Consider the following 23879-nt stretch of genomic DNA (forward strand, 5'->3'; position numbering starts at 1 on the left):
CTCCAACAGGAATATTCACACAGACTTCCCAGCTGCATGAAATCACACCATGGGGAAGGAACTAATACCATGCTTTGAGGTAGGTGTGTAAAAAGGAGAGAATGATGAGCCAAGGGTGTATGGAAACTGCTGCCTGGACATTAAACATTCTCTATAAACAAGCAATTTTAACTGTTTCTAATGATCCTAATGATAAAAGAACACCTTCAAGCTAGAAAAGAGAATGATTGAATTTTTTGTTTTTGTTTTAAACTCTAATAGATCTTCAGCTTTGACCAGCCCTATTTTTCAAAACTGAAAAGAGAATGTCAAATCAAGACTGCATTGTGAAAGCCTCTTTGTCACTGAGTCAGTTGTCATTTAAAAAAAACAACACACCCTTAAATTATTTGTATTAGATCACTTGACAAAAATGCTTTTTAATTAGTTATCATGGCTAGTTTGAAATTACAACAAAAAAGCAGGCATGATTAAGCCAAATTAGTTTTCATCTCGAGCTCAGCAATTTCAAAAACAGAGAGGATCTCAATTTATTTATGTTGGATACATTTTATGAGAATAAAACTTAGGTTTGATAGATGAGAAATACTGAGTGCAGGAAAAGCAGGTGGAGGGCAAAAAAGAGGCAGGAAAGGAAGGAAAGGCAAGTACTGTGGGACTGAATGGACAAGGGAGAAAGCTGGTGAGGTAAGAGAACAGACTTCATGGACAGAAGGAGAGTTAGGAACATAGGAAGCTGCCATATACTGAGTCAAATCATAGGTCCAGCTAGCTCAGTATTGTCTACACAGACTGGCAGCAACTTCTCCAAGATTCCAGGCAGGAGTCTCTCTCAGCCCTATCTTGGAGATGCCAGGGAGGGAACTTGGAACCTTCTGCTCTTCCCAGAGTGGCTCCATCCCCTGAGGGGAATATCTTACAGTGCTCACACATCAAGTCTCCCATTCATATGCGATCAGAGCAGACCCTGCTTAACTAAGGGGACAAGTCATACCTGGTACCACAAGACCAGTTCCACAGAGTTGAGTTGTGGGGAAAGGGTCTCTGCAGTAACTTTATGAGAGAAGGTTCATTGAGCAAAAGATTCTCATCAAAAGTTAGGTCAGCAACCTTGCACACCAAGAAGGCCGGATACTGGCGTTAGGCTGGCACTTTTGTGTATGTGTTTGGTCTTCAGCTCTTTGGCAGGTGAAGAACAGAACTACTGCCTGAAATGGACTTTGGAAACAGAGTAAATAAATAATTTTTGAAAAACCAATGTAAATTCACATGATATAACCAAGGGGAAAGTCTTGCACCTATGAGAGACAAGACACATGTGATGGGCTGAACCAGGGCTACACTTTATTAACCACATAGCAAATCCCTCTGCAACAAGCTAGAATGCAGGTTTGGCTCCTAAGTGGAGACAGCTTGTATTGACAATGTACGCTTCCAGTAGTTTGGTGAGCCAATCGAGCTCAGAGGCCTGTCACGGTTGCCTGACCACCAGGCCTCTTCACCACCACACAGTTTGACGTGTCAAGGAAGACAGCCTGATTCACCACACCCCGAGCCCCAAAGCTCTGAGCGGGTGACGCGGACAAGCTCCAAAAGGAGTTTCATTCCCAGACACCCCCAGGCCCCCAAACCCTAAAAGGCTGTTCCCTTCATTACAATAGCACCTCCAATTGGACACCAATACACCGAAGGGGGTGGAAACATGATACCTGCACTTCCCTGTCAAGGTGACCAAACTACATTAAATAAATGCATCCACCCTTAACAAACAACACCCAGTAAACTCAGGAAGAAGCTGGTGAAAAATCCTCACCAAATGCCAATTAAGTGAAGTGGTGTGTGTTTTTTTTATCCTTCTTGGCCCCAAACTGGCAACCATCAGGAATCTAAAATGAGCATCAGGCACATGGGCAAACAGGGGACAAGTGAGCACAGACTACTTCAGCCCTGGCCGGGGCCACCCTCTACAACCAGGCTGCCCCAGCCAATTGGCTATGCTGCACTTGTGGCCAGGATAGTTGTGCAGATGTCCCATTTCCCCCTGACAAAGCACAACCCCACCCTCCTAAAACTACAAGGGTGCCAGATAAGGAGTGGCATTTTATTAAACCCACAAATCCTTTAGTAGAATTATTAGCAGACCAGTGGTTATCCTGGACCTAAAATGAAAGCCATTCCTAAATACATTACTTGAGATGTGCCCGAGAAACATTTATATCCACTACACATTCCCTAATACTTTTCTAAATATTTTTATGCACTTATGGAGTATAGAGGTATTCTTCATGCATATTTCTTCAGGCTAGAATGTATAATGTCCTTTGGATAGTTGCACCAAGATATTGATATTGTATTGACATTATCAGTACATTTCTAGAATTTTCTACAAAGTAACTTACCATATGAGACCCTATGCTTCTTTAAACGTAAGAAATATACAAGCTATGTAAGTCAGCAATTCATATTTTTTTGCATACGAGGCAATATTGATCTATACCCAATTGTTCTAAATCTTTCTAAGTCTTTCTAATAAAAATTGGTGGTATCTTGTCATTAGATGTGGACTATCAAAACTTAACAAGTACCTCAAACCATCGTCTTGGGAGGGAAAGACACTCCTTTATGATAAGAGATCGTAACAGTTTAGGCCATGGATTTGATTGAGGGACTTTTCTCCCCTTTTGGGGACTTTTCTCCCCTTTAAGGGATTTTTCCTCCTTTTTGGATTTTCTCCCTCTTTTTCTCCATTTCCCCTAGCTTTGGGCTTCAAGCTCTGGCTATAGTACTTTTGATTTTTCTTCTATGCTTTGTGTTGCTGAGACTAATTTGCAGACTGATTCAACATATCTGGTGAGATGCCTTCTGAATTCTTTAATATGTTTAAACTTTTAAAGATCAGCTTTTCTACCTTATTTCTTTTGTAACTCAAATAAAATGTTAAATTGATTTATAGAGTGTGTGCTTCACTTTCTGGGCAGTGGGCAAACAGCTGGCCAGGACCCAATAAACCCAATGCTAAATCTGGCTACCAGGGAAAATTAGGAATTTTTTTTTTTAAAAACCCAACAGGGATTTGGAGCACACACTCAGTATGGCCTGCCTCACAGCCCTGCTCTCCAGGAGTACCCCCCACCCAAAAAAAAACCCCTTCTAACTGTGAAGAAACTCTTTTCACAGCAGTCACAGTTTTGCTTGTGAGAGGAAAAGCGGCCACTGCCAGCTGGACAGTGTTGGGTGTTGAGGCCTCTGGGCAAGAAGAAGCTGGATCTCAGATTGAGGAAAGTTGGAGAAGGAGGAGAGGTAGGTAGGCCCCCACTTGGCCTAGACTGAGCCTCAGACTTGTCTATGGTAGCTGCTGGTAGCTACAGTCTGCCTGGCATGCAGTCCTAGTCTCTCTCTTCTTATGGCAAAGGAAGAGACAAGCAGAAAATAACTGGAACCACTGAATTAGAGGCACTGCCACAGCATCCAACATGGTGTAGTGGATAGAGCTGTGTTCTTCATCCCAAGGCCCAGGAGGCAGTGGCAGCCCCCATCGCCCTCAATTGTTTGTTGAGCCTGGACAAAGTTGAATTCAGTAATCCAAAAATCTTTGGATTCTGATGAAAGCTAAGATGCTTTCCATTTTCATTCGTGCTCTAAAAAGAATGGAAATTGCAAGTTACGGTGCCCGTCTTAATTTCCATGCTATATAAGCTGTAAAGACTAGGGATGTGCTTGGAGCGTTTTGACACTTCTGTTTCGAGGCTCTGAAAGGCTTCAAGCATCCCCAGCCGAATTGTTTCAGTGGGGGGCAAGCGGGCACTTTAAAAGGAGGGAGGCAGGTCTCACCTGCCCCTCCCTTGCACCTCTGCCAGCACCACCAAGTGGCGCTGCTTGTATTCAGCAGCTGGGCTCTCTGTTTGCCTGGCTGCATCTTGCTGGGAAAAGGGAGTTCCCTGTTCTTAGTAGCCTTTGGGCAGCAACAGGAAGCAGGAGTGTAGGAGGTTGGCAGACCCTAGCCCCACCTGTGTGCGGCCGCTGCCGTGGCCCCCTAGCCCCACCCCCTGCATCTGACTTCAGGTGCAGGGCTCAGCTAGCCACACCCCCACATCTGACGTCAGATGTGGGGGATGTGGTCTACCTCCCAAACAGGGCCGCATGGCCCTGTTTAGAAGGGAAATTGGCCCGTGCTGCATTGAGCAGCGTGGGCTGGAGCAACTCTCCCTGCCTTAAAGGCAGGGAGAGCCGTTCCGGCCGCGCTGCGAATGCAGTACAGGCCAATCTCTCTTCTGAACGGGGTCACGCAGCCATGTTTGGGAGGGAGATCGATCAGCCCTGCTGCATTGACAGCAAGGCAGGGAGATTCGCTCTGGCTCCGCTGCCAACACAGCACAGGCCGGTTTGGGCTCCAAACGGGGCCGCACGGCCCCTTTTGGGGACTGAAATAATGCCCCCGCATCTGACATCAGACGTGGGGGGCATGTCTGGGGCTGCACTTGCGGCCCCTGATTGGTGGCAGCCCGGGTTCTTTGAACCTGTTTGCCCAATGGTGGCTCCACCCCTGACAGGAGGAGAGAGGGTGTGCCCTCATCTCTTTCTTCTGGGCTTATCAGAGGCACCTGGTGGGTCACTGTAGGAAACAGGACCCCACAGTGACCAATCCGACCAATCAGCTTTGGGCCTGATCCAACAGGGCTGTTCTTATGTAAAGAGCCACAACTGTGTCTTAATTTTTAGGTGAAGAACTAAGAGCTTTACTGTGCTATGTGGGGACATGTATATAGGCAGACTCACTACAGTCAGAGCAATTGCAGTCTGCTCACTGCTTAGAGCCATGATTCAGTTCCAAATACTACTTTCAGGGACTCATAATTTCATGGTTTCTCATATTTAAAAAGCCACTGTAAAAGAAACATATCTATGGAGCTGATTTATGTTTCTAGGTGATTGCCAAGACGTACTGGCTGTGGTGTTTTGTTTTATGATCTTTTAAAGCACTCATCAGTTTAACAGACTGCATTGGTCAGGCTGTGCTGTGGGGAGGAGACCTCTTTGTCCTCCAAAAATGTATCACATTTTTCCTCAAGAGTGTATCATATATGGCAATGGCAACCATGCAGGGAACCTCTCTGCAATGACCCAGACTCTCCAATGTTTCAGGCAGCAGTCTTTCCCAGCCCTACCTGGTGATGCCAGGGATTGAGCCTGGGACCTTCTGAATGCCAGCAGATGCTCTACCACTGAGCTAAGGCTCAATCATCTTACAGCGGACAATGCTCAAATGTAGTCACCCATCCAATCGCAAACTAGGGTGGACCCTGCTTCGCAAAGGGGACAATTCATGCTCACTACTGCAAGACCAGATCTCCTCCCCCATGTAAGCATGTGAATCTAGCTGGAGACTACATACCAAGTCACATATATAACACACATATATGCAATTTATAATTCATGATGTGTACGGAACCGGTTCCATGCACTCCTGGGAGTGTAGGGGGTATTACTTTAAAGGACAAGGAGGGTGCCTCCTACCTGCCCATCCCTGCCCCGCCACTTTTTCCCCACCTGTGCTCTCCCAAAAAGCGTGGGTGCAGGGCTGCAGCATTCCTCCTTGCAGGCCCATTCAGTGTCGGCATGCAAATGCCATGCCTCATAAGGAAGGTGCTCCAGGCCCTTGATCATCTTGGTTCCCCTATTCTTCACCTTTTCCAGTTCTACAATATCCTTCTTAAGATATGGTGATCAGAACTGTACACAGTACTCCAAATGTGGCCGCACCATAGATTTGTATAAGGGGATTATAATATTAGCATCCATATTTTCACCCCTCTGCCTAATGATCCCAAGCATGGAATTTGCCTTTTTCACATCTGCTATGCATTGAGTTGACATTTTCAAGGAAATGTTCACCATAACCCCAAGATATCTCCTCTGGTTAGTCACCAACAGTTCAGACCCCATCAGTGTGTATGTGAAGTTGGGTTTTGTTTTGTTTGGGTTTTTTTGCCCCAATATGCATCACTTTACACTTGCTTACACTGAACCGCATTTGCCATTTTGTTACCCACTCACCCAGTTTGGAGTGACTGCTTCTCACAATCAGTTTTGGATTTCACTACCTAAATAGTTGAGTGTCATCTGCAAATTTGGCCACTTTGCTGCTTATCCCAACCTCTAGGTCATTTATGAACAAGTTAAAAAGCACTGGTCCAAGTACAGATCGCTGGGGCACCCCACTTCTTATTTCCCTCCATTATGAAAACTGTCCATTTATTCCTACCCTATGTTTCCTGTCCTTCAATCAGTTACCAATCCACACATGAACCTGTCCCCTTATTCCATGACTGCTAAGTTTACTCAAGAGCCTTTGATGAGGAACTCTGTCAAAAGCTTTTTGGAAGTCCAAGTATATTCTGTCAACCAGATCACCTTTATCCATATACCTGTTGACACTCTCAAAAAACTTCAAAAGGTTAGTGAAGCAAGACATGCCCTTGCAGAAGCCATGCTGGTTCTTCTTCAGCTGTTCCTGTTCTTCTATATGTGTAACAGTTTTGTCCTTAAGGATGCTCCCCATCAATTTATGAGGCTTTAGTGATAGTAGAGTTTTAGGGGAAGACTAGGCGTAACTTAAAGCAACTTCTGGGAGCGTGGGCCTTTCCTAATGAGGAGGAAAGCCTGGGAGAATCAGAACAGAAGGACCAATCCAGAGGACCGGGCGAGATCTACACACACAGAGCCATCAGCAGCAGAAGAGAAAGCTTTGTTCTTTGTTTAGTCTGTTCCGAGTGCCCTGAGAAAGCAGCAGGCTGAGAAGCTGCTGGGGAATTGGGAGGCTGGAAACAGCACAAAGGCCCCTGCCAATGAGTAGTAGAAGTATAGGGATTAGTTCATTCAAAAGTGTGAAGAAAATTATTTTCCTTTATTGTATTGCTTGCATCTGAGTTGCCTGGTTAATGAATCTCTCTCTCTCTCTCTCTCTCTCTCTCTCTCTCTCTCTCTCTTTGGTGAAGTGAGCTACTCTTCATTTTGGGTCTGCCTTAGTCACACACATTTGGAGGCCTAGGACTACTCAGTCCTTTTAGGGAGGTGCCACTTTGACCACCCCCCTCCAAATCTTATATGGAGCATGGGTTTTCCCACATCAAAATAAAGTGAATTATGGTGGCCTACTGTGAATGCCTTACATACAAGGATTCAACCCAGGTGAACTTCCCCCTCCTCCTCTGGCAGGAGCTATGACAGAGGCACAGAAGTTAAGGTAATTGGCCCATAGTTCCCCAGATCCACCCTGGATCCATTTTTGAAAATGGGAGTTACATTAGCTACTTTCCAGTCCTCTGGTACAGAGCCTGACTGTAGGGACAAGTTACCTTTTTTTGGTAGGAGATCAGCAATTTCAAATTTGAGTTCCTTCAGAAATCATGGGTGGATGCCATCTGGTCCTGGCGATTTGTTAATTTTTGGTTTTTAAAGACAGTTCAGAACATCCTCTCTCGTCACCTCAAATAGTCCTTCAGCCCCAAGCCTGAGAAGCTCAGTTCTGGAGTTGGTATATGACCAGTATCCTCCACTATTAAGACATATGCAAATAACTCATTCAGTTTCTCTAGAATCTGCAATCTCTTTATCCTCCCTAATAATCCCTTTCAAATCCTCATCATCTAAGCGTCCAACTCCCTGGCAGGTTAAGACCTAATACCTCTGCAACTCAAAATAAATTATGTTTTCTTCTCTTGCCAAAGTCTCTTCAAGAAATCAATTCAATACTTTTTTTCCCCAGTGTAAAAAAACCACACCCTCAAACACTTAAAACAAGTGAGATGATTTTTACTGCTTTCCCTGCAATACCATGAAAAGCCAGCAGATTGTGCCCTTGTACCAATTTCATCTATTACAAAACTCCCAGCACTTTTTCATGGTTTAGCAGATCTTTTCTTTAAGCAATTTGTGAAGGACATAAAGGGGAGCTTCCAATATTGTCTTTGCATTGATTTTTCATGAGTACCTCCTGCATACTGTAACTATCCTTTCTGCCAGAGCACTATGTTCTGATTTTTTTTTAAAAAAAACACTTTCAAAACATGGGACTACTACTAAAATTAAAACATTTCTTTTGGGGGGCATGCAGCCCTTTCTTATGATTATAATAAGTAATAAGAGAATCATCTTTGACTCAGGGTGCAGTCTTAAAAATCCTTACCAGGAAATAAATCTCATTGCACTGTGGCTTACTTCTCCATGTGTCCATGTAAAATTCAGCTTACCTTGGACCTAGGTAAGAACATAGGAAGCTGCCTTATATCAAGTCATAGCATTGGTCCAGCTAGCTCAGTATTGTCTGCACAGACTGGCAGCAGCTTCTCCATGGCTGCAGACAAGAATCTCTCTCAGCCTTATCTTGGAGATGCCAAGGAGGGAACCTGGAACCTTCTGCATGCAAGCATGCAGGTGCTCCTCCCACAGCAGAGATGTGCAAATAGATTTGAGTTTAATTCAGTTGAGCTCAAATCGGGCCAATTTGAAAGTTTCAAACTTGAATCAAATCACCCTTAGAATAAAGGGCCTGATTCAAGTTCAAATCCAATCAACCCCGTTTTGAGCTCAAATCGATTTGAGTGATTCAAGCACCATTTTGTGGTGGACGTTTCCCTTTGCTGGTTGGTTTTCTGGTGCTGGTTTTCTTGGCTTGAGATATTCTTGCTTCTTGGTTGGCTTATCATACAAATCAAGTGTTGTAATGGGCAACTGTGCCCCCTTTGGCTGAGTGAAAGGAGGAGGGAGGGGGTACAAAAAAGGAGGCAATTTCAAAATGTTTTCAAAAGGCCTGCGGAGTGGATAAAGGAAGTGTGTCCTTGAAGAGGATACAGCAGGAGAGGAGGGAGGGAGGAATCAAGGAAGGTATGATTTTGTGGTTTTCCTTTTTCAGTACTGAGTATAATATGCTGTGTTATTTATTTATATCTATGTAAATCGCTTTGGGAATTTTGGTTGAAAAGCACTATATGAATATTCATCGTATTCATATAATTGCTGCTATATTATTAACTATCTGGTTTTGCTGGATCTCAGATTAACAAAGGCAGAGCTTGGATGCATGTGCCTGCCTGCAGGTATGGTTTGGTCTGTTTGTGAGATGGTGTTGTGGCGAGAAGTGGACAGTGGCAGCTCAGCTGTGTGTGTGTAATATCTCTTGGTGAGTACTGTGATGAGCTCCATGTCTGGCCTTGAGTCTAACTTGTGCTTCACTCACTGCTCTGGTCTGCTGTAGGGATGTGCATGGAACTGGTGGAGGTGGGATAACTTTAAGGCCAGGGGAGGGTGCCCCGCTGCTCTTCGGACTGGAAGTAGGCGCGAGTGCGACGTGCACATGTGAGCTATTTCTGCCTACTTCCAGTCTTCCGCCCCACCGGACTGGTTTTTCAGTGAGGGGGAAAGCGGAGGGAGGGGCAAGTGCACCCTCCCCCACCCTTAAAGATATCCCACCCCCGTCATCAAACTCTTCAAACTGGCCAGTATTCAAACCTGTTGGGAAGCCTGTAAAAGGGCCTACAAACAAGTCAGTGCACATCCCTAGTCGGCTCTGCAATCAGCATTCTGCATTGCAATGTGTACTCAGTCAAAAATGTGGATGAAGCATTCTAATTGAGCTTTTAGGTATGCTTGCTAGGTGCTAAGGGTGCTGCTGTGGCTACTGTTGCAATGATGAAGTAGGGGGTCATAATTGTGTCTGAGAGAGCAACTTGTGCCAATGATGTCACTGCAGCGCAGGCACTGTGTCTTCAGTGGATTCTGGTCAGTAATTCTTTTTTGCCCATGCCTGGATGGTGTGTTTGGCAAAATGTGGTGTTCTGTGTTGGGAGGGACTGTGTGCTTCTGTTCTGCAGTGTTGCAGAACGCAGGGTTGCGAAATTTGTGCACTCTGCTTGTTTGGGCCACAGGGAATAATAGGGAACTGGAAACACTCCGTTGTTCCCCATGGGTAGGCTCTAGGGACAACAAAGTGGGCTGGGTGGTACGGCATGATGGGTGGTACAACTGATGAGTGCAACCTACCATGACCCAATCCACAAAAGAAATGGGCAAGCAGGTGATTTTTTTTGTTCAAATTAACCTTTCTCCCCAAATCCCATAGATTCTAGTTGATTTGTCAAATGGGGGTTTGGGGGAAAAGTTTTTTAAAAATCATATTCTTGCCCATTTCTTTTGTGGGTTGGGTGGTAGGTAGCACCCATCATGCCATACCACTCAGCCGACTTTGGTGTCCCTAGAGTCTACCCATTGGGAACAATGGGGTGATTCAAGTTTACCATTGTTTCCTATGGCCAAATCACTCAAATAGATTCTAGTTGATTTGTCAAAGCAGTTGGCAATGGCCACTGTTTCAATGAATCAAATTGGGTATTTTTTAATTTGATTCAAGCTTGAATCGAATAGCAAAATCCAATTTGTGCAGAGCTCTAGCAGTCTCATCCTCTAAAGGGATTATCTTACAGTAGGGATGTGCATGGAACCGGTGGGGGGAGGTTTGAAGGTGGAGGGCATGCTGTTAAGGGTGGGAGAGAGTGCCCTTTCCCCTCTCGCCACATTTCCCCAGCCGGCACTCCATTTAAAAAGTGTCCGTCGGGGAGGCAGCGTACCTCCCTGCCACCCCAGTGTCCTCCTCGGCCGGAAGTACCCAGCACGCATGCGCACTTATGTTGGGCAGGCACATGAGTGAGTGTGACGTGCACGCATCTGGTGTACATACACGTACTGGGTACTTCTGAGTACCTCCCAGGACTCCTCAATCCAAGTCCAACACTTTAAGCACAACTATACCATATTGGCTCAATAGATTAGACTTTCTGTGGTTTAGACTAACAGTCAAGACCAGGACACTACTTACATTCCTAAATGTGCACTAAGGAGCAATTTGTGCAAATTAATCTAATGTTAGTTTGACAGAAATTGGATATTTCCACTGTGTGTGCCCTCCCATGGAGCATGTCATATGAACCCTTTCCCCCAGATGAGCACAAACATGCTACTGGAAGCGCAGAATGTGCTCCAGACAATTCATGCTGTGCCACGTAGTGCAGACCTCCAAAGGCCAGGAAAACACCTCCCAGCTTCTGGATATCCCACAATGCACCATGCCACAAGCGTGGTGCAGTGATGGGATCCACTGTCAGATGGGTGTTCTAGGCACCCATTTTTGTGTCTCCTTGAGCTGTGTGCAGCTCAGAGAGACACATGAGTCTGGTATCCAGATTAAGGGAGTGCTTGCTCCCTTAACCTCAACTAAGAGCCGGGCTTGGGAGCAGGGTTAGCTGGGCAGGAACACCGGGATCCGTGCAGATCCCGCTCCATATGAGCAGCCTTGCCTGCGCTAAGCTGCTCGTGGGAACAGCCTCACTGACTCCAGATCCCAGGACACAAATTTCAGCTTTGTTTCAGTTTGGCACACTGACATAGTTCACCGAAAAAGCCTGGGTTCACATGTCATGCTCACATGAGCATGCCTGCAATGGGAATCTCCAATTCCCAATGAAACGGATATTAGATTACTCTTGTGAAGAGCCCCTAAAGCTTCACAGGGTGGGTCCAGATGTCATGTGGAACCACAGTTAAATGTTGGTTCTCTGCAACATGTCTTAGCCTTAAAGGCTTGTGCTCCACCCTCCTTTGTCCATGCACAAGTTGTAAGATTTCTACTTCTGACTGAGATTAGGACCAAACCAGGATCAATTATGATGTCCAAAGTGACCAATCTTGGGTTGTTCTAACCAGCTTACTTGAAATAAATTGAGATCCAAACCCAAGGATTGAAGTGGTTCCACATCTCTATTTATTTCAAGTAAGCGGGTTAGAATAAACCAAGATCAGTCAGTTCAGACATCAAGACTGATCTTGGTTTATTTCTAACTCCAGTAAGAAGAATTAGTCTTCAGGCTCACCCAGGCTGACATTGAGGTCATTCACACAATCAAAAACTGTACTCTACCGGGTTTGGAAGCTGTGCATGTGCCCAATTTTGGTTGCGTGGAAGCAAGGTAGGAGGGAAACCTGAATAGAAGTGATTGTGTGAAAGCAAGCTAAGGGGGGAAGCTACCCAGGTTTTCTTCCTACCTACCTACCTACCTCTTTCCGTGCTCATCAGCAAGGATTAACATTTTTATTGGAAGCTTTCTTTTAAAGACAAGTTATGGCAAAATGTAGCATTTTTACAATTTAAGATTGTGCTTCTGTCAGCAAAGTTTAAAATAACCTAAAACTTCTTATTTACATTATATGTACATATTCTTTTAAAATACAAATATCCAGGTACTCTGCTTTCTTAAATATTCCTGCTATGGAAGTCAGCCATTTTAAAAAATAGATATCTGATTCACACCTACCAGATACATTTTCCCCTCAAAGCTTTACCAAGGGCTAGTATTGTTATGAGCTCGGACTTCTATCTTCATGGAATATTGAGATAGGAAATAATACAGGTTGAGCTTTCAATTTTAGTAAATGATCGGCTATTAGAAAAACAGAACCTGAATATGTAGCAGCTTAAACTATTTGTAAATGAAGAGAAACAGTGGGGAAGAGACCACACAGTTCACTGTTCTCAGATAGTACTTTCGATGAAAGAAGGTTGCGGTATTGCCTCTTGTTCCTTGATATTTCCTTCAGACACATTAAGAACATCCTGCTGTTGGTAGATATCTTGAATCAAGATGCTATTTGTATTCTTCCAGTGTCTGTACTTCCTTGCTGTTAGCTGATGATCCTCCAGTAACTGGTTAATCTTGGCCAGGTCATGTTCTTTACACTAACAAACAAAAACAAACAGTTCATAGAATTTGGATTGACCACTAGAGGTCTCTGTAAAATCTGGAACATTTACCAGTGCTGCTGGTGCTCCGGTCCATACAGCATAATGGCTTGTTTCTCCAAACTATTATTCTAGCATTGAAAACACATTTTTTCAAGCATTAGAAAGGACCCATGTCATGATTTCAGGTGTAGGGGGGAAATTTGTGGGGGATTGCTAAAAATAAATAAATCACATTCATCATAATCAATGGAGGTACTTTTCCCCACCATGCCTTAAGTTTAATTCCTTCATAAAACCTTACCTTTAATGTACTATTCAGTGCTCGGATTTTGTGGAGTTTCTCATTAACTGATGGGTTCTTGCTCCTTTTGATGAAGGATTTTCTCAACTCTTTTTTAGTAGAAGGTCGCCGGTCTCCAATGGGAGATAAACATGCTTGCTCTAGGGACTTGTAAAGTTTCTCCATTTCGTCTTCTGAGCACTTCCCATGTTCTGTATAGAAGAGATAATGTGTATATCATGGTCTGATGCTTCTCGGCTTTCTGATTAAAGCATGTTGATGAAATGCATACAAGAACTGTTCCTGATTGTATGATGGACATTACACAATCACGGGGAAACAGGTGTTTTAATCTCTTCTCCTCACAGGTATTTTAATCCTTTCCCCTCACACCATAGTCCCGATTAAACATATCTTCCTCCCCAAGAAAACCCTGCTATAAGCCCCAGAAGGTAAACTTCCATTGGCAACCATGGAAGTTTCCCTCCTGCAACTTATAGCAGATTTGAGGAGTATCTTTAATAAGGACCATATAGTGTGAGGGCGAGGAGTTAAATGCCCCGTCACTACACCCCTGAGCATTTCACTTTTTAAAAGTCTGACACACCAGGTACACATTTAGCATATATCTGGTTTGATTCTCAGTTAGACCTTATAGAAGCATTATGGTATTGTTGCCAATATATACTGTAGTTTCTCCAGAGTAGTGGTTTTCCAACTGCTCCAGGGAACCTTGGATTCCTCAGAAGAATGTATGTGAGAAATTACTACAGCTGCCCCATCTGAGCATGTGCACTTTACACAAAAGTTCCTATAACATTTCTCCCTACAGCTGGATACCCAAGAACATGACCACAAGTGAAATATATATTTCTGTGTTGCCTCTTTGTGTACCAGACCTCACATCCCCCTGCAGAGAGTTCTTTTGGAGAAAACAATATCCTATGGAAGTTCCACCCCACCCCATCCCACACCCCAGCACAAACAGCATATTGAGACCTGATCCAAATCCAGGGAGACAAGGGTTAAAGTCTGCATAGCCCCCAGTCATGGCCCTGATCAGACCCCCCTATCTACCAGTGTAAATTATAGGGGGGGAGCAAGTACACCATGTCCCATGATGCAATTAAAGCTACATCTAGTTTGACCCCTTTTTCTCTCTCTCTTCCTGCTTTGAAGAAGTTCTGCTCATGGCCTTTCCCTCATTTTTTTTAAACCCTGTTTTAAATAGCCATGCTTTTGCTCTGTGGTGCACAACAAATATTTGTAACTGAATACTTCCTAACCTACATACACACCACATCAATTGTCCTTGGAGGAGAGCTATATATAGCTTACAACTTTAACACAATGCTGAAGAAAGTGCCTTGTTCTGTAGCAAGAAGCCTACATGAAAGAGAAATATGGCACTGCAGCCAATGTGCTGCTGTAGTATTTCCTCAGCAAAACATTGCCTCATGAACGTATCTCAGTTATAGTATCTCTTCCTTCAGAAAAAGCTATTGTGCATAGTTAATTGTGCATGGTTAACAGAGAGGGTTTCTTCACAGATTACACTGGTATGAGTGCACTAAAAAAACAATAAGATGATGAACAGGTATGCAAGCACACATGCACTCACACAGGTACAGTCACCAGGTAAGAACAGCCTTGATAGATCAGACCTAAGGCCATTCTAGTCCAGCACCCGTTTCCCCCAGTGGCCCACCAGATGCCTTGGGAAGCCACACAACCAGGAGATGAAGAAATGCTTGGCTGGGACAGACACACTAACTACTTTCACTACAACTACTACTTAGAACTTTAAAAGTAGTTGCACTGCTGGTTAAAATACATTTTAGTAAAAGTAACTTGAACCACTTTTAGAATGACTTTTATAGTAGTTCTAACTTTTTTTTTTTTTAATGACTTCCACTGCTCCCAGATTCAAAATTAAAACCATTTTTATGTTTGTTAAACAGGTCTGTTTACTTGAGATAGGGACTTCTGACATTTACTTCACTCAAATATCTGTACAAATTGTTCTTTAAAGAAAGACTTAAATAAAAAAACACATGAAGTAAAAGCTAAATACAAAGATATGATGCTGTTTCAGGCTGATGTTCATTTTTAACATTTTATTACTCATAAATGTTCCTCTCCATGGAAATCTTTAGAAAAAGGAGAAAGATTTATATGATCTGAAGAGAAACCAGATTTCTTTTTATTACGACTTGCAGTTATTTAAAGTGTCACGCACAGATTGGCTTTTTTGGGATAGGGATGTGTGGACCGGTCCGGCAGTCCAGAGGTTCGGTCTGGAGGTTTGGGGGTTTGGGATTGGACTGACCCCCCCCCAGTTCCATCTGGACCAGAACTGAACCTCCGGCCACATTCGCCATTTATTTATTTATTTAGCACATTTTATACCGCCCTAACCCAAGGTCTCAGGGCGGTTCACAACATTTTTAAAAAATTAAAATAAATTTAAAGTGCCTTTAGCCCCTTCAGGGGGCTTCCTGTATGCCGTGGGGGCGTCCTGCGTGGGTTCCCTTCGCCCTGCCAGCCTCTGAAGTCACCACCACGGCCCAGGAAATTGATCATTTTTGGCCCGTTCGAGTCTCAGTAGTGCGTGGTGGTGGCCATTTTGGCCGCCGCCACACATTCGTAAATGACCCCTGAGAGGCTCACAATGATGTATGTGGCGCGCGTGCGCCAGCAGCAAAGACAAGCATGCGCGCCGCGAAGGGCGCATGAGCGCTGCCAGCTTTTTCTACTTTAACCCTTTGCAGACAACAACAGGGGCAGGGGCGGCAGGGAGGAACTCTGCCACCCCAAGAACATTTTTGGAAAGTCCAGCGCCGGAGGGGGAAGAGCGGTGGGGGGGGGAAGTACTACCGCCCCCCCTTAAAGACACACTCCACCCAGTGTCGGACCACGCCTCCATGGTTCCGTGCACATCCCTAAAAACCACACCCAGTTCTTGAACAGCTAAGATTAAAGATAGAGGCTGAAATGACAGAGGAAAAAGAAGCAGGGTTTAATTTGTGCTAGGAAATCTCCAATCTCTCTCATTATCAGCACACTATCCTGGAGAGTGTCATAATAAAAGGAATACTATCTCTGAGCATGACATGCATGGTGCCTGTAACACACCATGCATGCTGCTTTTGGTGGCAGAGTATGGTATCCATGAAACCCTTGAGAGAGGTGGCACCTCTTTTTTTAAAATGTTTGATGCATTCTTGAGGTCTGCTGAACTGTGACAGTATTAGACAGGGCAGCTAATAGTGGGGGGACAAAGTATCTTACCTAGCCAGTTACTTTCTGTCTCCTATAAAGAATGCTACTGGGTATCCTGGAGAGGCTAAAGCCCTGGTTTGTATTTTTTCTAAGCCAATAACTTGGCATACCAGTAGGAAAAATAGAAATCTCAGCCACGAATGTATACGTACACTATATGTACAGTGCATATGTACAGCATAAGCATCGGATTTTTGTACCATATATTGTTCAGTGCAAAATGTTGTGGTTTAACAGTGGTTAACCATTTTGCAAAGTCAAGTCAGGAATAGAATGAGCATAAATGGTTTGTTCTGGTCATATTCTGTTGCGCTCTCACACCAAACCCAGGGACACCTGCCATGAACAATGTCTTATTCCTTTTTCAGGGAGGATGGCCTAATGGAACATGAAATCTTTGTGGGCATTCTAGATCTACAAGAGTCATTTAGCTTAGTGCTATCAGTTAGCTGTCCTTTGTGCTTCCTTCCTTTGGGCCCTCAGAGGCTTTCAGGATAGCCATCTGAGGGAGCAAGGTCTAATGCCTTTGGTGTACTGTGGCAAGTAGTACTACATACCATTGCCTAGGCTCCAAAGGTAGCTACTTCCTTTATCTAATGTTTAACTGATGCTTTAGGGCATCAAGTTAAATTTTGTATTGAAGATGTTCAAGGACAATACAAGTCCAAATGCCGGCTAAGAGTCTTATTCTGATATTCAGCACCACAGTTAATGTTCCATTGTATGCTATTGTCACAACAGTTAACTTGGTCACAACTAGATGTCTACAGGACTGTTTCACACCTTACACAGAAGTTAACTTGGATTTGGAGAATTGCAGCCAACAATGATGGGCAGTAGTCAGTCTACACATAGTTAAACTCATGCTGAGTGGACTCAGCGCAAGAATGGGTCTATTTAAATTGGATTCATTTGATGGATTTCCCCTGGACATCCGAAATCAAACCAATTTAAAAATTAGACCCATTCCCAACTGGCAAAGTGTCTAAACCATATCATACTTCCAATGATGTATTAAGGTATATCACAGAACCTGGAGCTTCGCACTACCACCCTCTGCCATGAGATGTCCCCACTCCCACCCCACCCACCCCAAGTTTTCTGAAGGAGCTTTTCCAAACTGAAAGCGTTACAACGAGAGGAAGTGGCTTAAGTTAAGACAGGAGCAGATAAATAAAGCATGTTTAAGCATAAATAAGCATAAATCAGACTGGGGCTGTTCACATGGCTACTTTTTATTATGATTAGTTATGGTTCCTTGCAGTTTGTCAAGCCTAAGATTGTTCATACTGCATGATCCCCATTGCCTTCTCACTCTTTTCCAGCCAATAGGTTTGTAGAGGAGGCTGATGCCCTGCCTCCTCCTTCCTATTCATGTGGGCAGGTAGAGAAGGAGCACATGTGTGCACAGGGGTGTCCTTAGAGAGCTGTCATGGGGTGCAGGGCTTGGGACAATTCAGCCAGTGTGGGGCCCCCTTCTAGTTAATTTTAATGGTAGCAACAAGAGCAGGGCCCAGGCAGTCACTCTGCTTGCCCTGCCCTAAAGACAGCCATGTGTACACACATGTATGGTGGATGGCCTGCATTTTAAAAAATCCTTTACTATTTTTTTTTTTAACTTCAAAGAAAGTCTGATTGGGGTTTGAAAAATTAATTTGCCATGGGTCTCGTGCAGGACTGCTCAACTTTGGCCCTTCTGCAGATGTCAGCCTACAGTTCCCATAATCCCTAGCTATTGGCCACTGTGGTTGGGGATTCTGGGAGCTGTAGTTCAAAAAACACTGGGGGGCCTAAGTTGAGCAGACCTGGTCTAGCACAAGGCTGCCATATGTCTCTACAGACAGCTACAGGGATTTTTAACATAGAGGTCAATGGAAAATGGCAGGGGGGACACCATAAGTTGGGAACAGCTGTCCATCAAGCTCTGAAACTGGGCACAGTTGTAGCATAGGATGCCAGGACTCTGTGTATTGAATTTTAAATGAATAGGTCAATCTCTTAATCTTTAATGAATTTTTAGGTGGGTAGTAGAACCCCTGCTAACTGGGCAAAGAGGCACCTTTTACCATGGTGATTCTCTTTATTTAGCAGGGGGAGAGTAACTGGCCCTATCCACCCCCAGCACAGTACTTCCAGTGACTGTTGCTGGTGTGTGTCCTATGTTTATTTTTAGAATGTGAGCCCTTTGGGGACAGGGAGCCATCTTATTTGTTTTATTTCTCTTTGTAAACCGCCCTGAGCCATTTTTGGAAGGGCGGTATAGAAATCGAATTAATAATAATAATAATAATAATAATAGTAGTAGTAGTAGTAGTAGTAGTAGTAGTATGTTTCACCTTTTGTTTGCTTTTGCTTTTTTATTTCCCCATTTATCTTGCACAAGTCTGCCATCTGCCACCAGATGGCATCTTTTACAAGATCAACAGGAAAATTAAAAAAACAAAAAAGGTGTTAAACACTTCCACCTTTCAGGATTTGGGGAAGGAACATTTTGGAAGACTTGTGACAGAGATGGAAGTGGGGATGAAAACAGATCAATTTTGGATTCTCACAGAATCCGGAGGAGAAATCTTGTGTCAGCCCTATGTTCCTTACTAAATATCATATACAGAAACAACTACCTTCAGTATAACTCTTTGGAACTCCTATAGGCAGATTGTACTTCAATCCATTTTTATTTCACTTCTCCAAGGAGTTCCCAGTAGCATACATATGCGGAGGGTCCAAGATTCAGTCCCTGGCACCTCCAGATAGGGATGGGAAAGATCCCTGTCCGAAACTTTTGGGGAGCTGCTGCTAGTCATTGCTGACACTGTTGAACTAGATGGATTAATAGTCTGACTCAGTATAAGGCAGCTCCTTATATTATCTTCACAACAACCCAATGGGGTAGGTTAAATTGAGGGACAGCTTGGCTTGAAGTGACTCAGTAAATGTCATGGCTGAATGAAGTTTCCTAGGATCTAAGCCAGTATCTCCTCATTCATTCTAGTTTTATATCCACTACAATGCATGCGTCCATGCACATGCAGCAAAATGTATCACTGAACAAATACATTAATCCACAGCCATACATTAACTGAAATGGGGGGCAGGGAGGGGGAGAATCCTGTGACACCATAGCCATAGTAGCAAGTTTATTGCGGTCTAAGTTTGTGTAGGCTAATGCCTACTTTACAGAATTGTAAAGGGAGACAGGGCTGCTGTCCCTTGAATAGTTTGTAGAGGGAACATCTTTAGGAGGTGCACCAGAGCATGAGAAGCTGTACCTGCCAAAATCCCCCTTTCTAACCCAACTGCTAAATAGGGCTGTGCAAAGAGTCAGCCTTGAAGCATCACAACCAAATCATCTACACATTGCCCCTGACCCATGTGGACGTGGCACTTCCAACACTTAACCTCACAAAGAGCAATCTTCTGCACAGCGCCAGGGAGGGCAATTGAACAACTGTTTGCAACTTTCTGCAGAGCTGCAGAAAGCCCTGTGACAGCTTGGGAGACATGGGGGGTAGGCATGTGCACAAACTGAGGTTTGTGCACCAGTCCAAATTCAGACCGGTTCATGGTTCCACCCTACTACAAACCAGTTCAGGGTACAAGGGAAGTGAGCGGCACCTTTAAAAGAAAGCAAGCAGGCCCTTACTGCTTGCTTACTGTGCCTTCTGCTCCGGGCAGCTTCCTGCTGCAGCAGCACTACCCCCAGCAGCCGTGCACGGTGGCAGTGCAGCAGCAGCATGCACCTGGCTTCTGCACATACACGGAGGCCAGGTGTGTGCCACCACCACTGTGCACGGGCTGCTGGGGGGAGCACTGCCACAGCAGGAAGCTACCTGGAGAAGTGAGCACACGAGTAAGGACCTGCTTGCTTACTTTTAAATGTACTGCTTGCTGCTGCCGTTGGTGCCACCCTTGAACCACCGAGCTGGTTCATGCTTGGGCCGAACTGGAACAAACCAGTTCTCAAAACTATGAAATGGTCCAAATTCAGACCAGTGTACAAACCTCAGTTCGTGCAAATGCCTAACATGGGAACACTGGGAAATGCAGTCCTTTCCAGCACTTCCCCTATAGACCTCTATGGGGAAAGTGCCAGAAAGGTCTACATTTCCCAGAATTCCCTGTGTGCCTGCCACACACCTCCTAGGATCTCACTGGGACTTCCTGGGGCATGAGATCCATTCACTGGCCCTCCCTGGTGCTGTACACAGGACTGCTCTGCATTGAGGGACCACTTTGAAAAGTCCCTCAAACATGCACTGTTTCCATCTATTCTTGCCTCCATGCTTTGCCCTTCACTCAGTATCCTCATCACTCAAGTGACACATAGCAGAAGGACTGTGGGCAAATATATTTGCCAGATGTGCGGTTTAGCCAAGTACAGTTCAGCTTACTACCACATTTCACATCATGGAAGTTTATGGCCCAGTGGCCTCTGTCAGGTTTGGTGTTTAGCAACACTGGAAAATGTGAAAGAAAGAACTGTGATAGTCCTCCTCCACTCATTATCATTATCCTGCCCCCATCCCCCATGAAATAAGAAGAAATGTAGAAGAATCAGATTCATTACAGGAGCAGATCATGGCCAAGGACTGGGTTTAACTCTAGCAAGTCCATAAATGCCTCAGGAAGGAGGATGTTATTGCTGTGGTAGGAGGGAGAAACTAATAATAAATATACAGCCCCATTCTATTGTAGCAGTGTTTCATTTTCTACAGCTTCCTTTTTTTACCATCTGTTATAATCAAGCATGTTGTTCCAACAACTGCCAAAGGAAATAAAAATGACAGTAGTGAGCTGTTGCTTGTGTCCTATAACTTAGAAAAGAAGCTCTGGACTGAGAGCACGTACTCAAACCCTTGTTTACATGATTCTGCCTCAAACTACACGTTACATAGAGCTCTCTGGGTCTTCCCTCCACCTACTCTGTGGGGGTTTTTTTTAAGCCAAGATCAACCTCTGCAAGCTACAATTCAGGGTGGACAAAGCAAGGATGTTTAACCCTTCCTTGTGCTGCTTATTCATTTGTGAGGGGAAAGAAGACTCACAAATTGATCTAATTTTTCTATCTGTAAGGGGAAAGGCAGCTTGGAGAGGAAGAGCTGAGCTGAAAAACAACCAGAGAGGAAAGGGTTAAATGTTCCCTTATTTTCCTTTCCTCCACCCTGGACCCACAGTCTCAATTTGGTTTTTTGATTTAAAAAAAAAATGCTGAACTTCATATCATGTGTAAGGTAAGCCTTAGCTTCCTCCCCGCCGCCCCATTCTTTCTCCACAATAGATGGTTCCTATTCCTTTCATATGTGAACATTACCAGCAAGGCTAAGCCAATTTTGTTTTTGTCCAGAGTTAATATTACTTCTGGTTTTCACCAATATTTCAGCATCCCTCCATGAGACTTTCTAATAATTTGTATAGGAATCATGGAGGCACATGGAATCTCTGCATTTGCCTTAAAAAGAACAAACTTGGAAAGATCCACAGTCTCATTTTAAAAGCTCCTGTGCTGCCCAGCCTTTCAAGGACTCTGCAGTTGTGGTTTAGCCCAAAATGGTCTTACCTGGCTAATGAGGAAAGCTACTTAGCCTAGGGCTCTGCAACTGCTGTGCAGTGAATATTCTGCTCAGGAGAGCTCCATCTCCTTTAATATCCTGCTAGAATCCCTCCCTCTAGTCTAAAACACTTCCAGGAGCCCTTTTGCATATGGAGAGAGGCAGCGATCAGGAGGCCAGAGTTCATGTCTGCCACAGACTTCCGTGTATACCTAATTTTAGTTCAAAATAAAATTATATTTCCCTCCTCCAAATTATATTAAAAGCAGGGCTTGATTCAAACCTTCTGATTAACTAAAAAGGGCAGATTGGCCTGATTTTAAAAACATATATTAAAGTATATTAAAGTAACACAATACTGTAATAATAATTTATGTTAGAATTGTGTTAATGATTATTTTAAACACAAGTACTTAAAAACTACAGATGTAAAGCATCATTTCTCAAATATTGAGGAAATGTCAAATTATCTAAAATTCTTGTGATTAATCAGCTAATTGAATGACAGGTCTAATTAAACACAATATTGTCTAGTTAAAAACATCTCACAGGCAAAATATAATCATAAATAAATGTTCCTGAAGGAGGAGATCTACTCCTGCTGGGCTCACCTGCTGTTTTTCTAGGCACATCCATGTTATCCTTGTCATTACCAAATGAAGATGCATCTTCACTTAAAGAGATCTGAAAGTTACATTCAGGTTTGACGTGACCACTTTCCATGGTTTTGTAACAGTCTGTCACTAGAAGATCAGTTTCTTGAGAGTCACCAGACACAGCTAAAGATTGGCTGCCCACTTCTTCCCCAGGAAAAGGGCTGTTAACAAGGTCTGGCCATGATTGTTTCTCTGGATACAATATTTTGGACAATGAGGAAGAAGAGGATCCTTGTGACTTCATAGTGCTTTCTGGTGAGGATAAAGAACATGATACTTCACTTGATACATGGGATGTCAAGGAAGGCTTTTCCTGGTCCTGTTATCCAGAATAAACAAGGCAGGGGGAAAAAATCAGTCAAGTTATAACCTAATCATAGCTTTTTTTCCAAGGGGAAATGTGCATTGATGTGCAACCACTTCTGGCATACATCTGTCCATATGAGCATTATAATATTTCCTCCACTAGCTGACTGAAACAAAGAGGTGGTCTATGTGTTACACTCGCCTTTCATATCCTCCCACCTCTCTCACACAAACGCATGGATTTAGCATAATTCATCATGTGTATCATACTCATCACACAGTGAATTCCTCTGCCCGATTCTACATCACTGGTAGCTGTTGACAAGGAAATTCACTATATGATGAATTTAGACTGTGTGTAGGAAACTCAAAAAGAAGCAGAGGTGCACATCAATGGCAAATGCAAAATGCAGACTAGGGTTTCAGAGTTCTTTGGACCCAGAGATAAGTTCTTAGGGCCTGGGAGAGCTCACTCCAAAGGAGGGGTGAACATCTGTAGCCCAGAGAATCCTTCTGAGCTTGGAGACAGTCACCACCTTCTCCTCACCAACCCCAACCATTTCCTAACTGGTCTTGGTGGCAGCAGGGCAGTGGGAGAAGCAGCAATGGTGGCACACAGGGAGAAGCAGCACCACACAGGGAGCCTTTTTCCCCTCCCCTCCATAAGATGCCAGTATAAAAACATTTGTACTGCAGCAGCCCTTGGAAGATTCCAACTCCCAAGAGCCACCACTCATTCGCTTCGGCATATTGCACAGCAGTTAAAAACAACACAGAGGTAGAGGGGGAAAACCTCTCCTAGTCCCCACTTCCCCCCTGACACACTGGGGGGGGGAGGCCTCCCCACACAGCACCACTGCTGGTACTTCTCTTGTTGTGCCACCCCCATGACTGGAAAGGAAAGTGTGGAAGGTCTGGTGAGAGACTGGTGGGGAGGGGACTAGATCAGCATATGAGCAGAGTTTATCCAGACTTTAGGAGGGAAAAGCTTGGATCATTTATGGGCTTGTCCAATA

The 23879-nt window shown here is 44.1% G+C and overlaps 1 protein-coding gene and 1 non-coding gene across 6 annotated transcripts in view; both read right to left on the reverse strand.

Moving 5' to 3' along the window:
• Positions 1-12125: 12125 nt before the first annotated feature.
• IPCEF1 (interaction protein for cytohesin exchange factors 1) overlaps positions 12126-23879 on the reverse strand; it is a 58537-nt gene continuing 46783 nt past the window's right edge. For all 5 annotated transcript variants that reach the window (XM_053293411.1, XM_053293429.1, XM_053293404.1 and 2 more), the window contains 3 exons: positions 22513-22876; positions 13092-13282; positions 12126-12784 (listed from right to left, as the gene is read on the reverse strand). In XM_053293411.1, coding sequence (XP_053149386.1) covers positions 12581-12784; positions 13092-13282; positions 22513-22876 — 759 coding nt within the window. In that variant the 3' untranslated portion in view covers positions 12126-12580. The remainder of the gene's footprint in view (positions 12785-13091; positions 13283-22512; positions 22877-23879) is intronic.
• On the reverse strand, positions 15180-15270 carry LOC128341329 (U5 spliceosomal RNA). Its single transcript, XR_008314350.1, has one exon. It is a non-coding gene; the product is annotated as a U5 spliceosomal RNA (small nuclear RNA).

This window comes from Hemicordylus capensis, chromosome 1 (assembly GCF_027244095.1).
Source record: "Hemicordylus capensis ecotype Gifberg chromosome 1, rHemCap1.1.pri, whole genome shotgun sequence".
Lineage (NCBI taxonomy): Eukaryota > Metazoa > Chordata > Lepidosauria > Squamata > Cordylidae > Hemicordylus > Hemicordylus capensis.